A 22,389-nucleotide genomic window follows, 5' to 3' on the forward strand; every position below is an offset into this window, starting at 1 on the left:
ATGGCAGTGACTGGCAGGCACTGGGTTCTCAGGGGAGGAGGACTGATTTGGGGACTTGCAGGGGATGGGTTGGGGGTAAATTGGGGTTGAGATTAAGATCAAACTCGTAGGATCATTTCATTAAACACGTGGGGTATATCAGTAATCACAACAAAGACCCCTGCCTTTGAATCGCTTACATTCTAGCTAGGGAGATAGCCAGCCAGAAGCAGTCAAAACACCATCTGTGGCATACCAGACGGTGATGAGGGCACTGGGGAAAGGAAAAGTAGAGCAGAGTAACGCGCATGGGGTGTGCAGGGGAGGATGCTGCGAAGTGGCCATATTACAATGGGCAGGCGGGAGGCCTTGCTGAGAAGCTAGCCAGGACTTGGAGGAAGTGCGAGTGAGCCAGCTGGAATCTGGGAGAGCATTCGAGACAGAGGACACAGCTGGAGTGAAGCCCTAAGAAGGGACTGTGCCTGACTTCCAGGAACGGCAAGGAGGCCAGTGTGGCTGGGGCTGATCAGAGGCAGGAGAGGAAGTCGGCGTGGAGGGACAGACCCTGTAGAGCCGTGTAGATCCTTTGTTCCATGGGCAGCGGGAGCTGCTGCAGGAATCTGGGCAGAGTGACGGGAGCTCACATTTTGACCACCACCCAGTTGCTCTGTTGCAAGTAAACCGCAGGGTGCAAGGGCAGAAGCAGGAACAGCTGTTAGGAGGCCACGGCTGCAATGCAGGCAAGGGAGGCGATGGGTCTAACCAGCGTGTTTCACAGGAGCTTGGAGAAATGGCCAGACACTGGACACATTTTGCAGGAAAAACCAACAGAGTTTCCTAACCGATTTAATGCGGAATGAAGGGTGGAGAGGGGGGAGGCAAGGATGACCACAAAACTTTTTACCTCAGCAACTGAAAGGGTGGTGTTGCCATTAGCTGAAATGGGGCGGGCTGCAGGTTAAGGGAACATGAGGACTTATTTCTGCCTCTAAACCCAGTTACTCAGCAAGGCCAGACTCCTCTGTTCTAACTGCAGAACGGGGCTGGGCTGGTCTCCTTTTCTCTGCCCTGCTTCCTCTGCTGACCAGGGGCCCCTGCCCCACACCCCAGGCCAGCAGTCCCCCTTGCTCCTTGCCCTGAAGGACTCGGACTGCTGGGGACTGTGGGACAGGGGCACCCTGCTGCCTCTGACTCCTGCCAGACCTGCTTCTCTCCTTCCTCCTAAAAACACCCTTCTACACGGACATGATGAAACCCAAGGCATCTGACGTCTCAGGAGAAAACTGCCCGCCCCAGGATGGCCCAACTGTCCTCCCCGCTGTGAGGCAGGGCTGGGGAGTGGAGATGCTACCGGGCAGGGCATGGCCTGCCTGATCTGACCCCCCACCCCACCCCACCGAGACAGCAGGGGCAGAGTGATAACCATCTCCTGACTGCATGGGGCTGGTGGGACAGGAGGAAGGAAGGAGACCAGGGAGAGGACATGACCTGGACAGCCGGCCGGCGGGAAGAAAACCCCACCTCGGACACCAGTCTAACAGTCACGTGAGACAGCTCTTCCCATTGGACTAGTGGAGACTGTTCAAACATGACCGTTTCTGCAGCGCCCTCTGTGGACCGGCTATTAGTAGTTCCGCTTTGCACAAAAGGAAACTGAGGCTGTGTCTCCCAAGGGGTTAAATATCTCACTCAAGATCTCCTAGCTGGAGCCAAGATCCAAACTTGAAGCTTTCTAACTGCTATGTTCTTCCCATTAATGCCCCTGTATGTGCCACACATCAGCAATGTGTATGAGGCAGGGCCAGGGTTAGGGAGAGAGCCAGTGAAGCGCGGAGAGCTTAAATTTTAAAGAGGCACCCACTCTCAGGGTCCAACCAGCACGGGAAGGACCCTGAGAGGGAGTGCCACTTTAAATTTCACACCCTACGCACTAGCTGGCCTCACCTGGGTCTGGGCCCTGGCGGGTAGAATGATGCAATCACTTTGTAAATAGTGATGTTTCTGAACTAAAAGGGCCCACAGTTTGGCTTATAAATCCTGGGGCTGCCTAAGTGTGAGTCAGGTACACGTGGAGGCTTTAGGCCAGCTAGTTCCGCTGTGCCAGGGAGCTCAGACGCACCTGTTCCAGTACTCACTGTCAGAAGGATTAAACTTGAACAGTAATGAATTACACCTGGCAGGAGTGACAGTGATGGTTGGTCTGAGCCTGCTGGCCTGACACCCGGCTGCATTCTCCTCACAGCGGGAGCCCTGGACAGGTGGTAAGGTAAGGCCCCACCAGCCTGTGCTAGCTAATTAGGTCAGCTTTGTGTTGTTGCCATAGCTCTCAGGCGGAGAGACCCAGGTCAGACGGGCTGCATTTGACCTTCAGGCTGCCTGCTGGTCGCCCCTGCCTCTGGAATTCTAGCTGCTCAAACCGGAGAGTGAGGTCTCACAGGAAGCAATAAACCTGTCTTGTCTCCGAGGGCGCTGAGCAAGAGGAACTGAGTCTATCTCACTGCAGGAGGAGGACAGGGCAGGGCAGTCCAATCACCAAGGAGCCCATTATAATCATAAGATGCTTCAGCCACGCCTTCCGCAGGCTTCCAAACACTGCTCTGTGATTGGTCTGCACTCTCCAGGGCAGCATCACAATTTCTGGTCCCATTCCTTGTTTTTTTTCAAACGTTGATCATGGATCCCTGGTTGGCACCCTTTCTCAGTGAAGCAGAGAGACAAGTTAGCAGACCTGAAAGATAGACCTGCTCGGGGCTGCTCTAAAAGCCCCATTCCAGAAAGCCTGTAGAACAGGGGTCCCCAAACTTTTTACACAGGGGGCCAGTTTGCTGTTCCTCAGATCGTTGGCGGGCCGGACTATAAAAAAAACTATGAACAAATCCCTGTGCACACTACACGTATCTTATTTTAAAGTAAAAAAACAAAACGGGAACAAATACAATATTTAAAATAAAGAACAAGTAAATTTAAATCAACAAACTGACCAGTATTTCAATGGGAACTATGGGCCTGCTTTTGGCTAATGAGATGGTCAATGTGCTCCTCTCACTGACCACCAATGAAAGAGGTGCCCCTTCCGGAAGTGCGACAGGGGCCAGATAAACGACCTCCGGGGGCCGCATGCGGCCCGTGGGCCATAGTTTGGGGACCCCTGCCGTAGAACCTAGCACCCAGGATTTAATTCTCAGTCAAGAGGAAGGAGTGGCTATAACTCCTCCCTAAACCACTGCAGAATAACAGAAACACGGTGACCCTTCTGGCAGCACCTAGTGTGCCCTGGGGTTTCTGGACTCCTTGACTTCATGCCTTGGAACTGAGCCTCAGATGGGCGTTCCATCATCTCCAGAGGGCCAGCCAAGCCATGGCTCAGCAAGAGTCATCAAGTATTTGCTCGACCAAGATCCCAGTGGCAGGATGGTCACCTGTTGGTGCTGGGGTCACGTGGGGGGGGGGGAAGAGCATTGGGTTGAAGGTTGAAAGAAGGGCATGAAAGGGCAGGAATGTGGTACTCAGGGTTGAGAAGAAGGGAGTGTTTAATCCTTAAAACAGCCCTGAAGGAAAGGTGCCATTGTCCCATTTTACAGGCAGGAGTGAAGTCACACACCAAGGCTACTGAGGCCCAGAGACAGAACTGTGCCCACAGCTCCCGACTCCCTTTCCAGTGCTCTTTAGCCTCCTCAGGACACAGTCACCGCTGGGTGCCTCGGAGCTTTCTTTTAAGTTAATACAAGCGCTTACTTTTCCTGAAGTCTTGATTCCTTTTGCCAGAGATGCATACACAATGACCCACGCCAGGAAGAGGCAGAAGGCTAGAGGCCACCTGATCTCCCCAGGATATTCAATCCCTGCAGAAATCTTCAGCACGAAGTACCTGAGTGGGAGAGAGAAAGGAGGCGGCGGGGTGCTGGTCTGCAGGCTTCGATCTCCCAGCAGAGCCCGCAGCCTGGAACAAACTCCAGCAACCCCACCGCGCCCATCAGGGACCTGACCAGACCTGGGCTCCTGCCCACTGCCGTCTGCAGAGAGACCGACCAGATTGACCGACCAGATTGACCCAGCTCTTCGCTATGTGCTGGGAGGCCACTTACGGCCCCGGACAGGCTCCGAACAAGACTGTCAGCTCCACCGTCATTGGAGATAACCCAGGAGAAGTGCAACAAATCCCACAGCACTGGGGTGGGGGGCACAGCCTCCCAACAGGCATTACCAACATTGATGTCTGTACAGAACCTCACATCACAAATAAAAACCCTAAACTGTCGAGGATGACTTTTATTTCCTCTATTGTTCTACTCTCTTATAAGGATGTATTCTAATAGTATTTGCATAATTTTAAATTTGAAAAATGAGTACAGGGTCATGATGCTAAATGACTAAAAATGCTGCTCTGCATGTTAGTTCAAGTCACACCGGGCACATCCCAAGGCTGAGATTGGCATGACAATAGGCTGTCTGGACTTTATTCAAGGACCATTATCAAAGACAGGTGCCAGCCGCAGACAGGGGGTGCTGCTGGTTACCTGCAGCAGCTGCTGATACCTGTGTACATGCGGAAGAAGTCATGACCTGCCTGGTGACCACCACGTCCCTGGCAGGAACTTGTAGCCTGGCCGGAAGGTGGGCAAGCAGCCTCACTCCTGCGGATAGCGGGTCGTTGTAGGGGCAGTGAGATCTGATAAAGCTCAAACCATTCCTTTAACTCTGCAACAATCAAGTCCTGCATCCGGGAAAAGAGGGCTGTGTTTGTTGGTTGGTGGTTCTTTGTGACCTGAGCAAAGGCCCAGCCAGAATCCAGACTCCGCAGGTTTGCAGAAATGACAGCCCAGAATGTTCTGGCCTGCCAAGGAAACTGAAGACAGCGGGGCCACGCCCCTCGGGCCAGCTAGCAAGTGACGACCTGGGAGGCTGTTTTGCTGGGCACAGCCACACCTGTTAGAACAGGGATGCCCAGTGGTGACGGAGCCTGTTCCAGTCTCAGCCCCTGAGGCAACCTGGGCTCAGAGCTGAGTAGAGGTGATCAAGGGTGGACGCGACCTAGGCGCCCAGACCTTCCCGAGTAGTGAAAAGGAGCACACCCCATGTCTCTAGCTCCCAGTAGGGGAACTTCTTAGTCAACAATTCCACAGCACCTCGGCCACCTCAGATGCTCCCCTCTTAAATAAGGACTCTTGGATGAGTCCCTAAAGGCTCCTAATAACTTTTCCTCTTGGAAACTAAGACTGGTCTCAGAGGATTAGTAAAGACCACCAAAAGCTGAGTCACACATCATTTTACAATATACCAAACCATGTGGATCACATGGTCAGACTTCACCTAACCACCAGGTCGGACTCAGTTTCTCAGAGCTCGGGGTGAATCCACGCACACCCTCACCGCACCTGCATTATCTCCACGTGGGATTATTTCATCATTCAGCCTCAGTCCTCCTTCCGTTCTGCAGGGGACAACCATGCACCCTCTGAGTCTGTACAGGAGAGACATCTGGCATAGACGTCGGTGGCAACTGGGCAACTACATAGTAGGGATAGTAGTGACCACTTTTTATTAACTAAGTAAAGGTCACAAACCAAGTCCCCACTGATAACGCATTTTATTTGCCCCATGTTTTATTTGAATCCATTTGCTAACATTTCAAGTGGGAGAGATACATAAAAATTCGGATTTCTATCTCTGACTTCTCCTGTGACACAGGGACGCTCCAGCGGCAGTGCCCACGTCCCCACGAGGCACGATGGGAAGCCGAGCACCGGCAGCCTCTCTCGAACGTGGTCACATCCCCTGCGTTTGCCCCAGGCCCCACCGCTCCCTGTCAGCCTGTTTGTGCATACTCTGCTCCTTTGCCCGGCAAGCAGGCAATCGTCCCTGCCACGTCCTTGAGCACCTGAGTTTACCACCCTTGACTAAAGGCCTAGCCAGAGAACAGTCTTCATTACCCATCTATTGAACTCTGCCTACATTCACCTCCCTTTGGAAGTAACTCCATGCACTCGACTAAATCCTCCTGTGGTGGCTGAGGGTCTTCTGGTGTCCCTGAATGTCAACCTTCTGTGTCTGGCAATACAAATGTAGAAAGTTCAAAACTGAGGTGAAACTGATTTTTAAAAAATGGTTTTAGTTCTTTCAATCCTTGACCATGAGTTGGTTGCTTTGATCACACTGTGTGAAGGTTTTGCAGTTTTTTTGTCATCAACATCATGAATTACAGCCATAGCAATTCTGTCTCCACCAGCATTCAGCCAGCTATCCAGGCCCAGAGGCACACCAGTCTGCTCTCAGAAGCAAGCAGGGAAAACGTCTTCCTCACTGATCACGCGCATAGCTAGGGAGGGTGCGGAGGGAGGCAACCCACCCTCTGGCCACCGACACCTCCAGTCTGCATGCTTAGGGATCATTAATTCACTGGATTTCTTGTAGAAAATAAAAATAAAATTTTTTTAAAAAGCCATCTTACTTGAAATACTCTTCACTCCCACTGACGAAAGTCTTGTTGGCCTGGCTGGTGAAGTTAACCATTGTCAAGTTGGGATAGGCAGTCATGCAGAAAGTTGAATTCTTGATCTGTATTTTGGGATGGTCACTGATGATACAGGAATCTGTTTAGGAGAGGACAGATTGGAAACGTGGCAACATCTATGCAGAAAATACACATATGTGTCTTAGCAGCAATTTAAAAACAAAAGCTGCCCTGGCCACTTGGCACAGCAGTAGAGCGTTGGCTCAGTGTGTGGACATCCTGGGCTCGATTTCCAGTAAGGGTACACAGGAGAAGTGCCCATCTGCTTCTCCACCCTCTTGCTTCTCTCTCTCTCTCTCTCTCTCTCTCTTCCCCTCCTGCAGCCATGGCTTGACTGGAGCAAGTTGGCTTTGAGTGCTGAGGATGGCTACATGGCCTCTGTCTCAGGTGCTAAGAAGAGCTCGGTTGCTGAGCAATGGGACAAGGCACCAGATGGGCAGAGCAGTGCCCCCTACTGGGCTTGCTGGGTGGATCCCAGTCAGGGTGCATACAGGAGTCTGTCTCTCTGCCTCCCCTCCTCTCACTGAATAATAATAATAATAAAAGCCAAAAAGATTTGCCATATAGTGAAGAGTAGCTTTGAGAAAGTACTAACTGAGCTGAGCTAGATGGAGATGAACCACAGAATTATGCTTTAGTCGTAGCAGTGATTTGTACTGAGAACAGTGGCTCTCATTTACAGAGCACTCCTTATGCGGTACACGCTGTGCTAAGCACTTTAGACTTTGCAGGCATTATCTCATTTAATGCTCACAATGGCCTAGGTACTATTACCTCTCCTTTTAAATGAGGAAAAGGCTAGAAGAGGTTAAGAAACTCCTGAAATCACATAACTAATGAGACTTCAAGAGAACCAATTTCAGACCCAGATCCTTAGGACTCCAGAGAAAGTAAAAGGCTTCCAGAGGCGGATTCAATCAGACGTAAGCAAACCTCCTGAAGAGCTATGGCCACAGAAGCTTACTGTAAGTTTACCGTGAACCCACTGCCTGGACGGATGGCCAGCATACAGTAAGTACTCTAAGACAGTGGTCCCCAACCTTTTTTGGGTCATGGACTGGTTTAATGTCAGAAAATATTTTCACAGACCGGCCTTTAGGGTGGGACAGATAAATGTATCATGTGGCCAAGACAAGCATCAAGAGTGAGTCTTAGACGGATGTTACAGAGGGAATCTGGTCATTTTAAAAAATAAAACATCGTTCAGACTTAAATATAAATAAAATGGAAATAATGTAAGTTATTTATTCTTTCTCTGCAGACCGGTACCAAATGGCCCACGGACTGGTACCGGTCCGCAGCCCGGGGGTTGGGGACCACTGCTCTAAGATACAGGCAACATTGCTTCAACACACTCACATGGCTAGAGGAGACGGCGGCTGTGCAGTGTGCTTGTGAGCCTGCAGCAGGACCGACCCTGGTGGTTCTCAGCTGGGGGTGAGTGTGTTTCCCAGGGACACTTGGCACTGTCTGGAGACACTTTTAGTTGTTACATCTAGAGGACAGGAAGCTACTGGCATCTAGTGGGCAAAGGCCAGGGATGCTGCTAAATATCCCATGGTGCACAGGACAACCCCCCACAACGGAGAATAACCTTGTCCAAATGTCAATCGTGTCAAGGTTGAAAGTGCCTGACCCAGGCTGGAATGGGGAAAGGAAACTATCCATGCGAGTCTCAATCTGTCAGGCACAGTACTAGACACTTTAACAATTATTTTCTTGTGAAATCCTCATAAAACCTGGGAGGTATATATTATTTTCCTCCTTTTAAATAGAAAGAAGCTGAAGCCTTTCTGACCATGCTAAACTGTCTTTCTGACTTTATAAATACTGATCACTTGACAGATAATTTAAATAGTCTACCAGCACTTATCCCAAAGGATACTATTTTATAAAGGATCAAAAAGTTACAGCAACAACACTTAAGTGGCACTCCCCAGGTACTATTTTAGCTGCTTTATATATATTAACTAATTGAAGCTTCCCATCACCCCTATGAAGTAGGTATTTTTATGTTATCTCTACGTTACAGAGAAAGATACTTCTCCAGGGCCAAGGTCATAGAGCAAAACCAGGAGGCTAACAAACACCCCCTCTTTAAAAGCCTTGCACTTAAACACTCTTCTCTGGGGTAGCAAGGCGGGATCATACACTCAACACCTTCAGAAGCCACTGGAGACACAGATGGGGAGGGCATAAAATAGGGGGTAATAAGGAGAGGTAGGGCCTCTGGCACACCAGAGAGTACTTTAGCCAATCAGTGCCACCCAAAGAGTACTCCAGCCAATCAGTGCCATACACTTTTCCAGATATTCTGGCAATAATAATAATAATAATAATAAATTAATTAAAAAAATTAAAATATATATATATATAAAACACCTGGATATTTACATAAAATCTCTTCATTTTAAAATGTGAGATATGCCTGACCTGTGGTGGTGCAGTGGATAAAGCGTTGACCTGGAAATGCTGAAGTCGCCAGTTCGAAACCCTGGGCTTGCCTGGTCAAGGCACATATGAGAGTTGATGCTTCCTGTTCCTCCCCCCCTTCTCTCTCTCTCTCCCCTCTCTATAATGAATAAATGAAATCTAAAAAAATAATAATAATAAAATAAATAAAATGTGAGATAGAAGTTCAAGTTGCTTTTAAATATTGTGAGTCAAAGAAAAAGCACTTGCAGTCTTAATCTGGTGCATAGCCTTCCAATTTCTGCCCTCTGTGAAATAGCAAAGTGGATGCAACTCTGGGTTCAGGAATTCCACAACCCCTAAGAGTTTAGACAAGTTCCTTTATCTCTGCAGGTCTCCGTTTTTGGATGACAGTTGTATCTGTACAAGAACCAAATTAAGTGAGAGCAGAGATGAAAAAAAATTCATACAATGCCCAGCACACAGTTGGACTCAATAAACTTTATCTATAACTCAAATCATTACTGTTGTACCATTTCATGGGGTGAGCCCCTCTAGGCCTCATCCTCATCTCCCACAATCCTGCTTGCCAGTCATCAATTACCGACTGCCTCCTGCACAGCCCCCAGAATAGCTCATAACACTGCATAAAAATTAAAATAACAATTAGAACAATCTCTTCCCTTTGATTAGTTCTTTAGGCCTGAGTTTTTTAACAGCAGTGCTACTGACCTTTTGGACAGATAATTCTCTGTTGCAGGGATGTGGTGGGCATTGCATGACGTTTAGCTGCACCCCTGGCCTCTGCCCATCAGATACCAGGAGCATCCAGCCCCCAGCTGTGACAACCAAAAAGTGTCTATAAACACAGACAAATGTCTCCTGTAAAACCTCCTGGTTTTGAGAACCACTGCTTTTAGGGTTTCAAAATAACTTCTTGTTCACTATTTTGTTCTCTAGTCTACTCAAATAACAGTGTTCCAAGAGAATTCTGAACTCATAACTATCAAATATCCATCGAGGAAGCATAGTGGTAGCAGTGATCTGAATGAAGATACTTAAAGTCCCATCCATATCCCTTTTTCTGTCACTTAAGCACATTAGTTATTTCTTGCTCTCCTGCCAAAAAAAGCACATCCAGTCCTTAAGACTGAAGAGCTCGCTAACATGTGGGCAAACGCCAAATAGCTTGCTTCCAAAAGTGTCATTGGGAAGCACGCTGGCAGCTTCCTCCCCAGAGAGTCTCTGGACCACTGCAGCCGCAGCAGTGCAAGGTCACGGCGTTCTTGCAGCACTGCAGCAGGGCGCCTTGCAGCCTCCAGCCCCCTGCAATATCCCTTCCTACCACTGGATGGCAGAAGCGAGCTTCCGCGCCTTCAGGTCGGCCAGCGGCCGAGTCACCAGAGAGCTCCGCGGCCCAGCAACCCTGAACAAAGAACAGCGATAATGATCACTCTAAATTGGAAGCTGTTCGAATGGGATTCTCTTTACTCTGGCAATTACTAATAAATGAAAGCACATGAAAGGCTAGGGAGAAAAAGAATCATTTAATTAAAGTTCTAATGAAAATTAAGCCATTCCAGAAATAGAAATGGTATTTATGTGGTTCCCATTGTAAATGACCCAGCTAGCTCCCTAATTTCACAGAGCAGTCGCTGGTCTCACTTGGCAGGGCATGGATTAGCTGTTCTCCATTACAGACACCTAGGTGGCTGATTCCCCCAAAGGAAGACAGTCTTTCTTACAAAATACACCTTAGAAATACGTGGCAAACTCTGCTTCTACTCAAGAACAAGTTTCTCTGGGGCTGGCGTGGGTGTCCGGGCTCTGGCATCTCGACAGTGAGGCAGAGCCCTGGGCAGTTGTCCCTAGAGATGCTGAGGGGACTCTGGGGTAAATACCTTCCTGCTGTGATTGAAGGTCATAATGGCGGGCAATCTATCCCCTCTCCTGGGACTAGTTACTTGCCTGCTATCACGAGGGTAAGGTGGTTACAGGGTTGTGAGGGAGAGGGTGAACTTGGAAGGTTATTTGTGGAACACTGTTCTAAGGGAAGGAGTTGCTGCTTTTTCTCTCTCAGAATGGCCATTTGGGAGAGAGTCTGGGACATCCATTGACTGGTCTCCCGACTTGTCCATCAGAGCAGTGGAGCTATAAGCCCACCCATGTCTCTGCAATCGGACTACAGTCACCCTTGCTAGGTCACCCCAAGTCCCCAAAGGATCAATATTACTTCTGTGAGGGAGAGCCTGGCCCCAGTAAGGGGGCACAGTCATGTGTAGATGACACAGAGAACAGATCAGGGGTGGGGGCCGCACAAAACCCCTCACTTTTTAACATATGAAGTCAAATCTGCTCAGCCTGTCCATATGCTCCTAGGGAATAATCAGAGTGGAAAAGGTCCATTGTCCCTCTCTGCTCTGAGCTTCTGTAGTCTTTCTGGTTCGTACCACTCCACCAGGAGCTTAGCTGTGTAATGTCTTTATTCCACCTGTACTGCTTCCTGGCTGATTGTGAGTCAGACTGGAAACCACAGATCCAGGGGCACCCCCTCTCACATGCCTGGCCTCGTCTAGGTGCTCAGCCTGCTTTAAGAGAAAAGGTATAATCAGAGACATTTCCATGATGATAGAATAAATATATGTCCATGACAGATAATCTAGACAAGCATGCCCCCAAAGCTGCCAGTTAACATTCTGTGTATCGCCTTCCTACATGTTTCCTATCTATGCACGTATTGTTAAGATAAATAAAAATATACCATAACTCTGTATCCTGTTTTTACATTTAACAATGTTGTGAGGATTTTCCTATATTTTATGGATATTGATATTTAATTACTATGGAAAACGTTATCATATGGATGCACTATAATTTATTGGAACCATGGAACTATTCAGTAATTACTTGAATTTTTTGTCACATGCTTAAGTGTTTCCAGTGTTTTTCAGGATTGGAAGTGTGGCTGCAATGAACTATCATGTATAATCCTTAACTGTGCCTCTGATTCCCCCCTTAAGATAAATCCGCCAAAGTAGAATTACTAAGTCCAACTACTGTCCAGACAAGCTTCCATTCTGCCCAACAGAACCTCAGCTACAAATCGTTAGGGAACACCTGCACTGGTGTCGGGACCAATGGAGTAGAGCCTGCGGGCCCAGGGCCTCTCAGGAACCCTGGATGAGCTGAGTACCAGGGGTCAGGAGACTCAGATCACAGTGCTGGTTGTCCCTTCTCACTACAGCCCGACACTTCCATTCTCCGAGCCTTCAAGTTCACTTTCTCACCTATAAAACAGTAATCATGTCACCTGCTCCTCAGAGCTGATAGGCCTATCAGGAATAGCAGAGACGTTGTTTATGATGCTATTCTGTAGTCTGGGGAGCATTTGGCATGGTAGTTAGGACCAGGGCCTAGAGAGGCAGGCAAACTTGGGTTCAAATCCCAAGTCTACCACTCTATGACCTTGAGCTCCAATTTTTTCCACCTGTAAAAAGGAAATAATATTGGGAGCCATACGTTGGCTTGTTGTCCATGCTAACATTGGTAATATGAGCAAGAAGGTTTAACATGACACTCGGTGTGTAGTAAGTGATGCTACCTATTAGGTGTTAAGGTGCTCCACACATATTAATGGATATTATTAGTAGAGCAAAATGATGTTTCTGAACTACTGTCCCTCTTGGGGGACAGTGGCCCAGCACAGATCACTAAGACCCACATGATCCTTGAAGGAAGTCCCCAAGGAAGCTCCCATAGAGACCGAATTAAGGTGACAGGCCTCCTCTTGCAGGCAGTCCCCTGGAAAGTGACTCCCCAGTTCCCCTCCCAGGTACTATCTGGAAAGAACAGCTGGGCTCTGGGATGACCTTGAGCTATTTCTCCATGCCAGACCTTACATCCTGGAAAACACACTTTGCTTAACAGGGCAGCCATTCTCAGAGAGCCACTTTGGCAGCTGACTTTTGGTCGTGGATCTGTAAACAGATGCCAGGTGGGATTCCTTCTCTCGGCAGCAGGTCAGAGGTGACCACTAGGACATGGGCAGACTGCAGCCTCTTGTCTCCTACCCTTGGCTGCTCCCAGGGAACTTTAACAGTGCAGACTCCTAGGCCCCATCCCAGATTACTTAAATTAATTGGTCTGATGTGGACACCGGTGATGGTTGAATTTGTTAGTTCCCCAGGTAATTCTAACATTTAGCAGCTTGGGCTGAAAACCACTGCTCTGTCCTAAGAATATGTCAACATGGAGATTATAACGATGAGGACACTCAGGTCTGACCATGCGGTGGTGCAGTGGATAGAGTGTCAGACTGGGATGCAGAGGACTCAGGTTCGAAACCCTGAGGTCACCTGCTTAAGCGCAGGATCACTTGCTTGAATGCAGGGTCACTAGCTTTAGCATGGATCATAGACATGACCCCATGGTCGCTGGCTTGAGCCCAAATGTCGCTGGCTTAAGCCCAAGGTCGCTGGCTTGAGCAAGGGGTCACTCACTCTGCTGCAGCCCCCCCATCAAGGCACATATGAGAAAGCAATCAATGAACAACTAAGGAGCCACAGTGTAGAATTGATGCTTCTCATCTCTCTCCTTTGTGTCTGTCCCTATCTGTCGCTCTCTCTGTCTGTCTCTGTCACAAAAGAAAAAAAAAAGATGAGGACACTCAGATCCATAGAGGCTAGGAGACACTTCTGGTCATACTACTAGTGAGCCACACACCTGGGAACCTCCACAAATCCCCATCTATCAAATCCCCATCTGCCATTCGTGAGCACTTCCAGGTGCACAAGGTTTGACTTTAATAGTCATATGTCCCTAGTTTCCTAGTTTTAGCTTTCTTCAGTCTTATTCAAAGCTTCTCCAGGCAGAGCTTGGTTATGGTGTGCATGCACGTGACTGTGTGTAAAAACATCCCAGTGTGAATGACTGGGTCTAGGTAATTGCACCTCTCTGCGGGTGTGGGAGGGAAGGATGCACTTTCTCTGTTAATACACTTCAGGAATTAAATAATTTCCTAGTTCTGTAAGGGCCAAAGAGCAGATCTGGAGGCCAGCACTAAGAGCCAATTGTGCTGGGATCACAGGATTCTGGCCTCAGCACTGATCAGTTTAAGGGAAATGGAAGAACATCTAGGGAAAGAAGAAACCACTTGTGTACAGCACCTGTTAACATGAGCAGAGCCTTTGAAGGGGACAGATCCCAGCTGCTAGCATATCCATTCATTTCCTTTCCCCTCACAGCAATCCCATGAGGAAGGCAACACGAAGGATATTGTTACTGTTTCTGCTTTTCAATTGAGGAGAACTCAGACTTGGAGAAAAGAAGTTCCCTGACACAGATACACGTACCCTCAGGGGCCGAGATGTTTTATGGACCAGAAAGCCTCGCTGACAGATGTGCCTGTGCCTCCCCACATTCGCTCTCATGCCCTTGACCCGACAAGCTGGCAGCTTCGCCCAAGTCCTCAAGTGCTGGTGGATTTCAGGTCTGAACAGTCCTCCAGGAATACTCCCTATCTCCCCAGGCTGACTTCCCCGCTTCTCATTTACAGTAGGTACATTTCCATCCAGGTCTTCAGTTGAAGTGTCTGTTCTCATATTTACTTCATGTACTGAGCAGTATTTTGTGAAATATGGACCCGGGATTTTGATCACTCGTATCACTCTCCTAGACTCTAGGACACCACTGCTTTTCAAATCGTACCATGCATACATGTCACCTGAGGACCTTGCTAACATGCAAATTTTCCAATTCCCCCCATGCCCCAAATCTAACAAATCAGACTCTCTGGTAGGCCTGTAAATCTGCATTTTTAGCAAACACTCCAGCTATTCTTGAGCAAATAACAAGTTGATTACTCCTTTCTGGGCCATGAGTTTCTTAAATATTGGAATTAAGTATATTTGGTGTTTTGGTTTTAGGTTTTTTTGTGTTGTTTTTTTTCTGAAGTGAGAAGCAGGGGGAGGCAGACAGACAGACAGACTCTTGCATGCACCTGACCAGGATCCACCCAGCATGCCCACCAGGGGGAGATGCTATGCCCATCTGGGGCGTCGCTCTGTTGCAACCAGAGCCATTCTAGCACGTGAGGCAGAGGCCACAGAGCCATCCTCAGCGCCTTGGCCAACTTTGCTCCAATGGAGCCTCGGCTACAGGAGGGGAAGAGAGAGACAGAGAGGAAGGAGAGGGGGAGGGGTGGAGAAGCAGATGGGCGCTTCTCCTGTGTGCCCTGGCCAGGAATCAAACCCAGGACCTCTGCACACCAGGCCGACGCTCTACCACTGAACCAACTGGCCAGGGCCTAGTGTTTTGGTATTTTTTAATCTCTGTGTCCCCAGCCCCTAGCATAGGGCCTGGAAAACATAATATGTGCTTAATTCATCTTTACTGAATGACCAAATGAATGAATACTCCTAATGAAGGCATATCCAAACTTACCTAATAAAAGTTTGGTTTTATCTTTGCATTCTGGCGTGTTCCAAGGGTTGTTGCAGGAGCCCCAGGGCAGCACAGACACAAAGGAGGCAAACAGGTAGAAAAGTGTGTAGCAAATAATCACATTGTAGTATATGGCTATTAGAACAGAGATGATCAGCATTGCGATGCCACAGCCTGTGGAAGCAAAATTTCCAGGGATTCGTTTCACTCCAAGTTCTATGGCATTCTTACCACTGGGCACGGGTGGGGACCTAGGTTTTAGCTCTCTTACAGATGGATACACTAACAGTGGAGTGGCTTCTGTGTTAACCAAGGACATTGAGGCATTCTGCCAAGAATAGAACAATGCCAGAAGTGGTCTTGGGTCATTCTTCAGAGGGCCCCAGAGGTGCAATTGATCAAATAAAAAAGGAAGGGGTAAGTTCTATTGATCACAAAGTCGGTGCCCCTCCCTGGGGCCGTGTGGTGCCAGAGGGAGCTGGGTGGGGCTGAGAGGCAGGGTGGACTTACCTTGCAGGGCGGGGATGGCTTTCCACACGGACACTGGCCCCTGGCTGGCAAACTGGCCCAGTGACACCTCTAAGAAGAAGATGGGCAACCCAGCCAGAGCCAGCATCATCAGGTAGGGGATGAGGAAAGCACCTTGGAAAGAGAGAACAGGAAGTGAGAGCCCTGGGAGGCCAAGGCCAGGCCTGGGCCCGTTTCCCCTCTGTGGCGGAGCTGGCTCCCTGTCCTTTCCCAGGAAGCTTTGGGAGGTCCAGCCCAACCACGGGCACCCAGGGACACAGGAGAGCCCTCGTTTAAAAAGTACAAGGGTACCCTGCAAACACACTCCTTTGTTCAATTCCCCACTGCAGGAGTTGCTAAGGCTGTGCGAGCTCGTTGGGTTTTAGTCTTTTTCTTACTGTAGTACTGCCATGTCCCAAAAGTAAGCCTTTCTAGTGTTCCACAAATCCATGCCTTTGACTCATTGCTGGAGTCAAATTTGGTGAAATCTTATCCTCTCTTCCATACCCACTGACCCCAGAGGGTTTAATATCTGCTAAGCTAGACTGTGGACGTCCTCCTTGGTTATAAACTGAGTTACCTGCACACCCTCTGCCAACCAGAGTTGGGCCTGCTCTGACATACAGGTAGCCAGGTCCCCATTTCTGTCCCTCCCTCTCCATATAAGAAGTCAATCCATTCTTTAAGGTCAACTCAAATGCTTCATCCTCCAAGAAGTCTCCCTTCTCTTTCCTCCCACAGACACTGAGCACTTGACCATATTTATGTTGGTATCTTATCTAAACTGTGGAGTTCTTTCCCTTTAAAAATTCTGTGAGGTTATTCTGATGGCCTGGGGAATAGCCAGGACCTTTGAAAAGGTTTGGACCAGGAAGTGATGTTGCATGGGTCAGGCCAATCCCAGGACGAGAGACAACAGAGCCCAGCACACTGTGCCCAGCAAAAGGGAAGCTCATCTTCTTCTAGTCACTCCTGCTCACCTCTGCCCACTTCCTTCTAGTCCGGAAAGACCCCCCTGCTGTCAGAGGGGGTCTCAGGAGGCCGGGCAGCAGCCTTGGGCTGCAAAGGAGTAAAAATAGGGGTCCTGCTTTGTCCTCTCCTGACAGGGTTTTTGGGAAAGAAGTGGTTTGTGCAGCCCAGGGGTCCCCAAACTTTTTACACAGGGGGCCAGTTCACTGTTTCTCAGACTGTTGGAGGGCCAAACTATAAAAAAAACTATGAACAAATCCCTATGCACACTGCACATATCTTATTTTAAGGTAAAAAAAAAAAAGGGGAACAAATACAATATTTAAAATAAAGAAAAAGTAAACTTAAATCAACAAACTGACCAGTATTTCAATGGGAACTATGCTCCTCTCACTGACCACCAATGAAAGAGGTGCCCCTTCCGGAAGTGCGGCGGGGGCCGGATAAATGGCCTCAGGGGGCCGCATTGGGGCCCGAAGGCCATAGTTTGGGGACCCCTGGTGCAGTCCTTCCCCTCTGCGCCCCAGAAGGAGAAGGCAGGCGAGCTCTCCAACCTGATCTGAGGGCTACGGGGTGCAAGCCGCAGTGCGGGGCAAGGTGGCCACTGCCTCCCTGCGCCTGGCTCCGCACAGCTCCGGGAGCCACTGCGCACGTGCGCGGGCCGCACTCCTGGACACCAGCCTAGCAAAGCACAGGCACTTTCACCGGCAAAATGCGCCGCTTAACTGGACCCTCCTCCCCACCCGGATCCTGTATGCGGACGCCTTTCTTCACCAAAAGCCCTGGGATAGCACGTCCCGCCCACCTCCTGCACGCGGGCCTAGGGAACCCCGCGGAAGCCCTGCGGGAGTGCTGTGTGTATTTGGGTGGCCAGCACTCGTTCTTCAGTTTCCAGGGCAACCCTGGCTGCAGATGCTCTGTGGTTCTCATAAGTACTTATCAACTTGTCCTAATTTGGAATTGGGAGGAGGGGACATGAACATTTATTTTCTCCTGTTAATTGTCCTCTGGCTGAGCACTTGTCCATAATCCTTAGGCACCAGATTCCGCCTGGAGCCCACCCAAGAGACCAAAACACCAAAACCAGAATGAAATAAAACTTAGGCTGCCTAACCTGATGGGTGAGGGGCACGTGTCAGGCCTCCCTGGTCCAGTTGAACAGCTGGGGGAGGGGGTTCTAGGCGCAAATTCCTATTCCTAGAGGATGACGTGTCAACCAACATGGAAGCAGCCACTGGCCCTGCGGCCCCTCCACGTAGGGAGGGCAAGCAGAGAGGCCTGGCATGTGTCACGGAACTGCTTCTGGGCACACAGGGGCTCCACAGAGCCTAGAGGCCTGGCCACTCCTGCTGGTTCAACTGGCGTCCTCGCCATTTCAGAAATAGTTTTCTTTCAAAAGCATTTTCTTCCACCCAATTAGGACAAAGGAAATGAAACTCGTTTTGCTAAATGCTTTTGCTAGTCCAATAGGCCCTGCTTGTGTCCAAGAGGACAACTGGGTGGGAGTACTTCTGAGAGGTTCCTGAGAGAGAGCACCACCCCCAGCCCTCTCACTGCCTCTGGTTCGCCTGCAGCCAGCGTTCAGCACCACCCAAGTGCCCATTCCCAAGGTCTCCTTTGTCCGCTGACATTTCCAGTTATAATCTTAAAGCGTCTTTACTTAACTTGGTGTCCGGGACAGCACAAACTACTGGCTCCAAAGTCATTTAGGTGTGTGAAGTAAGCTCTTCCCCCCAATACTCAACGAATTAGAGAACTTCCCTGCATCAATGCCCACTTAGCTCTGGACCAGCCGGCCCCTGGCCCCCACAGAAACAGAGGGGGATCTTAAGGGCCCACCTCTTCCCTGAACTCCATCTTCTGGTGTCTGGTACCAGTTACCCTCTGCTTGGCCCCGCTGCCTCAGGGGCTGGGGCTGGAGTGCGGGGAGGCTGTCCTGAGCCTCCCTTCCAGGCCCACCCCAGGGCTCCGGGCCCCACCCCCAGCCCCCGAGCCCCCACCCCGCAGCGCCACGGCGGAAAGACTGGAAAAGCCATACCTCCCCCGTTCTGGAAGGCCAGGTAGGGAAACCTCCAGACATTGCCCAGCCCCACCGCGTACCCCACCATGGACAGGATGAAGTCCAGTTTGCTGGACCAGTTCCCTCGGGCCTTATTCTCATCCCCTTGCTCGTCCTCCTGGGGGCGGAAAAGCACATTGTCGGATAACAGCCCCCGGTTGGTCAGCAAGCAGGTCCCATTCCAAGCCTCCCCCCTGCTGAGGGTCTTTTCCCAGCAAGCAGGCCCCCACTTTTCAACCAAGGATGCATCAGCAGGCAGGACCCCAATTCCAAAGAGAAAATGCATATTCAAGCAGGACCCTCACCCTTCAACTCTGCCCTGAGAGTCTTTCCTCAAGCAAGCTCCCGTCTCTGATCTGACCTCCATCTCAAACAGACCGCCGAGCCCCTCTTGCCCAGATCCTACAGTCAGGGCACACCAGCAAGCAGCTTTCCCCAAACCTTGAACCAGTCTGTCGATCACAAGCAGGTCCCTCCATCCCCAACCCCTGACCAAGAGTTTATTAGGCAAGCAGGCCCCCAATATCATGCCTAGAGTCTCCAGCAAGCAGGTCCCTAACCAACCCTTCCCTCCCCAAGTCGCTCAGCAGACCCCTTTCTCCGCCCCTTCTCCCTCTGGAGTCTGCTAAGCCCAGGAAGAAAGCTGCAATGCCTGAAGCCAGCCAGAGCCACTGCCTCACTTCCCCTGCTCAAGCCTACAGGCAGAGTCTGCTTGGTCCGCTAATTTAAGTGTGTGTGTGGGGGGGGGGGGGGGACACTTTCATCACTGGGCTAAGGGAAATGGGCAGAAGGAAAATGTGGGGGTTAAACAAGAAAGATTAAACAGAAGGTCAGGTCGATGTGGTAAATTACATGACATCTAACACCTTAAATTCTGTACTAAATTTACCATTAACCAGCTGGATAAACCCCCTACCACCACCACCAAAAGCCACTTGCTCCCTCTGAGCCTCAGTAAAATGAGGGGCTTTAGAATAACTGTGCCCTGGGGCACCTTCCAGCCCCAGCAGTCTCTGGGCCTTTGGGGCACACCTCTGCAAGCTCACACTAAAATGTTCTCTTGGGGCAGCACCTGGTTCTGGAATGCCTCGCTACTAAGCAGAAAAGGCTGGCGGGGTGGAACTGCCTCAAATAAAACTCTGGAAATGTACAGGACACCAGACACCCCACAAAGCTTCTGCAGCCCAAGCTACTGCACGGCTGTCATCTCCTCAGTCACCTTCCACCTCTTATTCTAACAACCTGGTATGACCCACACTGTCCCACTGGCCATGGAGGAGGAAAATGCAGCCGTCAGGGGGAAAAGTCTCGGAGAAAGAAGGAGGGCTGAGATAGGTGTCAGGAAGACAACAACAGAAAGATGGGCAGAGCTGAAACGGGCAGATGCAGGGCTCCCTCTATACTGAACATCTCTACCATCCCCCTACACTCCTCCTGGTGCATCCAACCTCCAGTCCCAACCCCACTTTAATCCTGCCAGAGCTCAAAGGGTGGGAGTTTCAGCTGCTTTTGCCGCAGTGCGGAGGTTAGACAAGACATGTGAAACAAAATTCTGCCTCCACCTGGGGTCACACTGTTGAGCACATGCAGTCAGAGGCAGTTAACACACACAAACGTTCCAGGAATGGACCCCCAAAATGGGCGAGTGGGAAAGCTGAAATGTATGTTCATTTCTATTTATTCCAACAGCTGAGCTCCTGCTGCATGGGCCTGTGGATGAGAGAGAGAGAGAGAGAGAGAGAGAGAGAGAGAGAGAGAGAACAAACACTAGACTGACTACAAACCGAAGGGCTGTATAGACCTGAAATCTCAGACATGTAGATGTTCTGGTTTAGGGACCCACCACTGTGGGTCCACATGCTTAACTCTTGAACCCAGGGAGGAGAGGAGACAGTGGAAAGGCAGGCAATGGAAAGGGAAGAGCTGAAGCACGTGAAACAGGACAGAGGAAAGAAGAGATCAGGGGAGGGAGAGAGATTGGAAGAAATGAGAAGAAGACAGAAGCCTATCTAAGACAGGGGGCCACCAATAATCGTTGCTTATTCCTAACCCAGGATTGAGGTTTGCTCTGTGAGTGTTTCGTGCTTCTGGTTGACCATGAGGATCAAATGCAGGGGAGGTTTCAGGTTTGTGGAGCCAGAAGTTTATACAATTGAATCTTCTTGAAAGATTAAAAAAAGAAGAATATACAAAATTGTAATGCTAAAATTAGGTACTGGGGTTTGGAAGGGCCCTGAAGCTTGAGTTCATGTAGACTCATCTCTCATCAAGAGAGTTCTCATGTGACAAATGGTACCTCTCTTTGAAAAGACTACATGACTTAAGCTATTACTTCCCCCCGGGTTTTTCTCTGTATATATATTTCTTTAATTAAGAAAAAAAATTAAAGATCCAGTTATTGGCAAGAGGGAGAGTCGTGTTTACATAAAGGGTAGGAGTCTACCTGCCTCGACTGCTCGATCAGTTTGCGCCAGGATTTCCTATGCCACTGGGGCTGGGAAGGGACGGTTGTGGAAGCTCCTGAGGTCGCGACCCCTCTGGCAGGGCCACGACAGCCCCCCTGCCCTGAACTGGAGACCCCAGCGCAGTGCAAGTTTCCGAAGCCCCGAAGCTGCTCCCCGCATCCATCACCTGGCACTGCCAACCAGTCTCCCCATCAGCACACGTGCACCCGCGACGGCCGGCCGCTCGCCTCGCGCGCCTGGGGAGCAGGAGGCGAGGGCGGAGCGCAACCCGCTTACCTGGGTGGCGGCGGCGGCGGCCACGCTGCCGGGCAGCACAGACGTGATGCCATCCGTGCCCAGCACCACAGTGCTCTGGCTCATGTTCACCCAGCCCACGGCGGGGGTGTTGTTCTGCTCCAGGGTGCCCTTGCCCACACTCACGGTCGCATCCCCCTCCGGGCCGCGCAGGGCCGGAATCTTACACGGCAGCACGTTGCCGGGCCCGGGGCCCGCCGGAGGGGCCGCGGGCACGCCGTGAGTCTCGTTCCAGTCCCGCAGAGCCGCCGAGGCCGCTGGCACTCTCGGGCCGCTGAGTTTGCAAGCCCCCAGTCCCTGGCTTTCGGCCGCACAGACTCGTGCATCCGAAGTCTGGAAAGTTTGGGCGCCAATGGAAGCGGACCTGGGCACCCGCGGCGGCGGCGGCGGCGCGGCGCAGGCCACGGAAAGCTCCTGCTCCGGGCTGGTCCTGGGTGCGCACGAGCCATCGCGGTGGCCCGGCGCCACGGCCGACTCCAGGCTGTTGGCTGGTTGTTTATTCATTTCCTTGGGAGCACCGCAATCCTGCAAATACAATGTAAAATTCGTGCAAAAAAAAAAAATCAAGGCAGCTTTGAAATTACTTGTATCTACACATAGAGACGTTCACAAATCAGGTCTAGAAATATATCCAGGGCACAAACTGAAATCTGGATCTCCTCCCCCTTTTCCAACTGCAATCGGTAGTTTCAATTTGCCCGGCTGGTCAGTAACCAGATGACATAAGAAAGCTCATGCTCCTCTCCTTGATA

The 22,389-nt window shown here is 50.2% G+C and overlaps 1 protein-coding gene across 1 annotated transcript in view; it reads right to left on the reverse strand.

Moving 5' to 3' along the window:
* SLC6A5 (solute carrier family 6 member 5) overlaps positions 1–22,141 on the reverse strand; it is a 48,981-nt gene extending 26,840 nt beyond the window's left edge. Inside the window, exons 1-6 of the mRNA XM_066360552.1 lie at positions 21,620–22,141; positions 18,858–18,993; positions 15,854–15,985; positions 15,344–15,517; positions 6,428–6,569; positions 3,715–3,847 (exon numbers count right to left, since the gene is read on the reverse strand). Of these exons, the coding sequence (XP_066216649.1) occupies positions 3,715–3,847; positions 6,428–6,569; positions 15,344–15,517; positions 15,854–15,985; positions 18,858–18,993; positions 21,620–22,141 (1,239 nt within the window). The remainder of the gene's footprint in view (positions 1–3,714; positions 3,848–6,427; positions 6,570–15,343; positions 15,518–15,853; positions 15,986–18,857; positions 18,994–21,619) is intronic.
* Between the last annotated feature and the right edge of the window lie 248 nt (positions 22,142–22,389).

This window comes from Saccopteryx leptura, chromosome 1 (assembly GCF_036850995.1).
Source record: "Saccopteryx leptura isolate mSacLep1 chromosome 1, mSacLep1_pri_phased_curated, whole genome shotgun sequence".
NCBI lineage: Eukaryota > Metazoa > Chordata > Mammalia > Chiroptera > Emballonuridae > Saccopteryx > Saccopteryx leptura.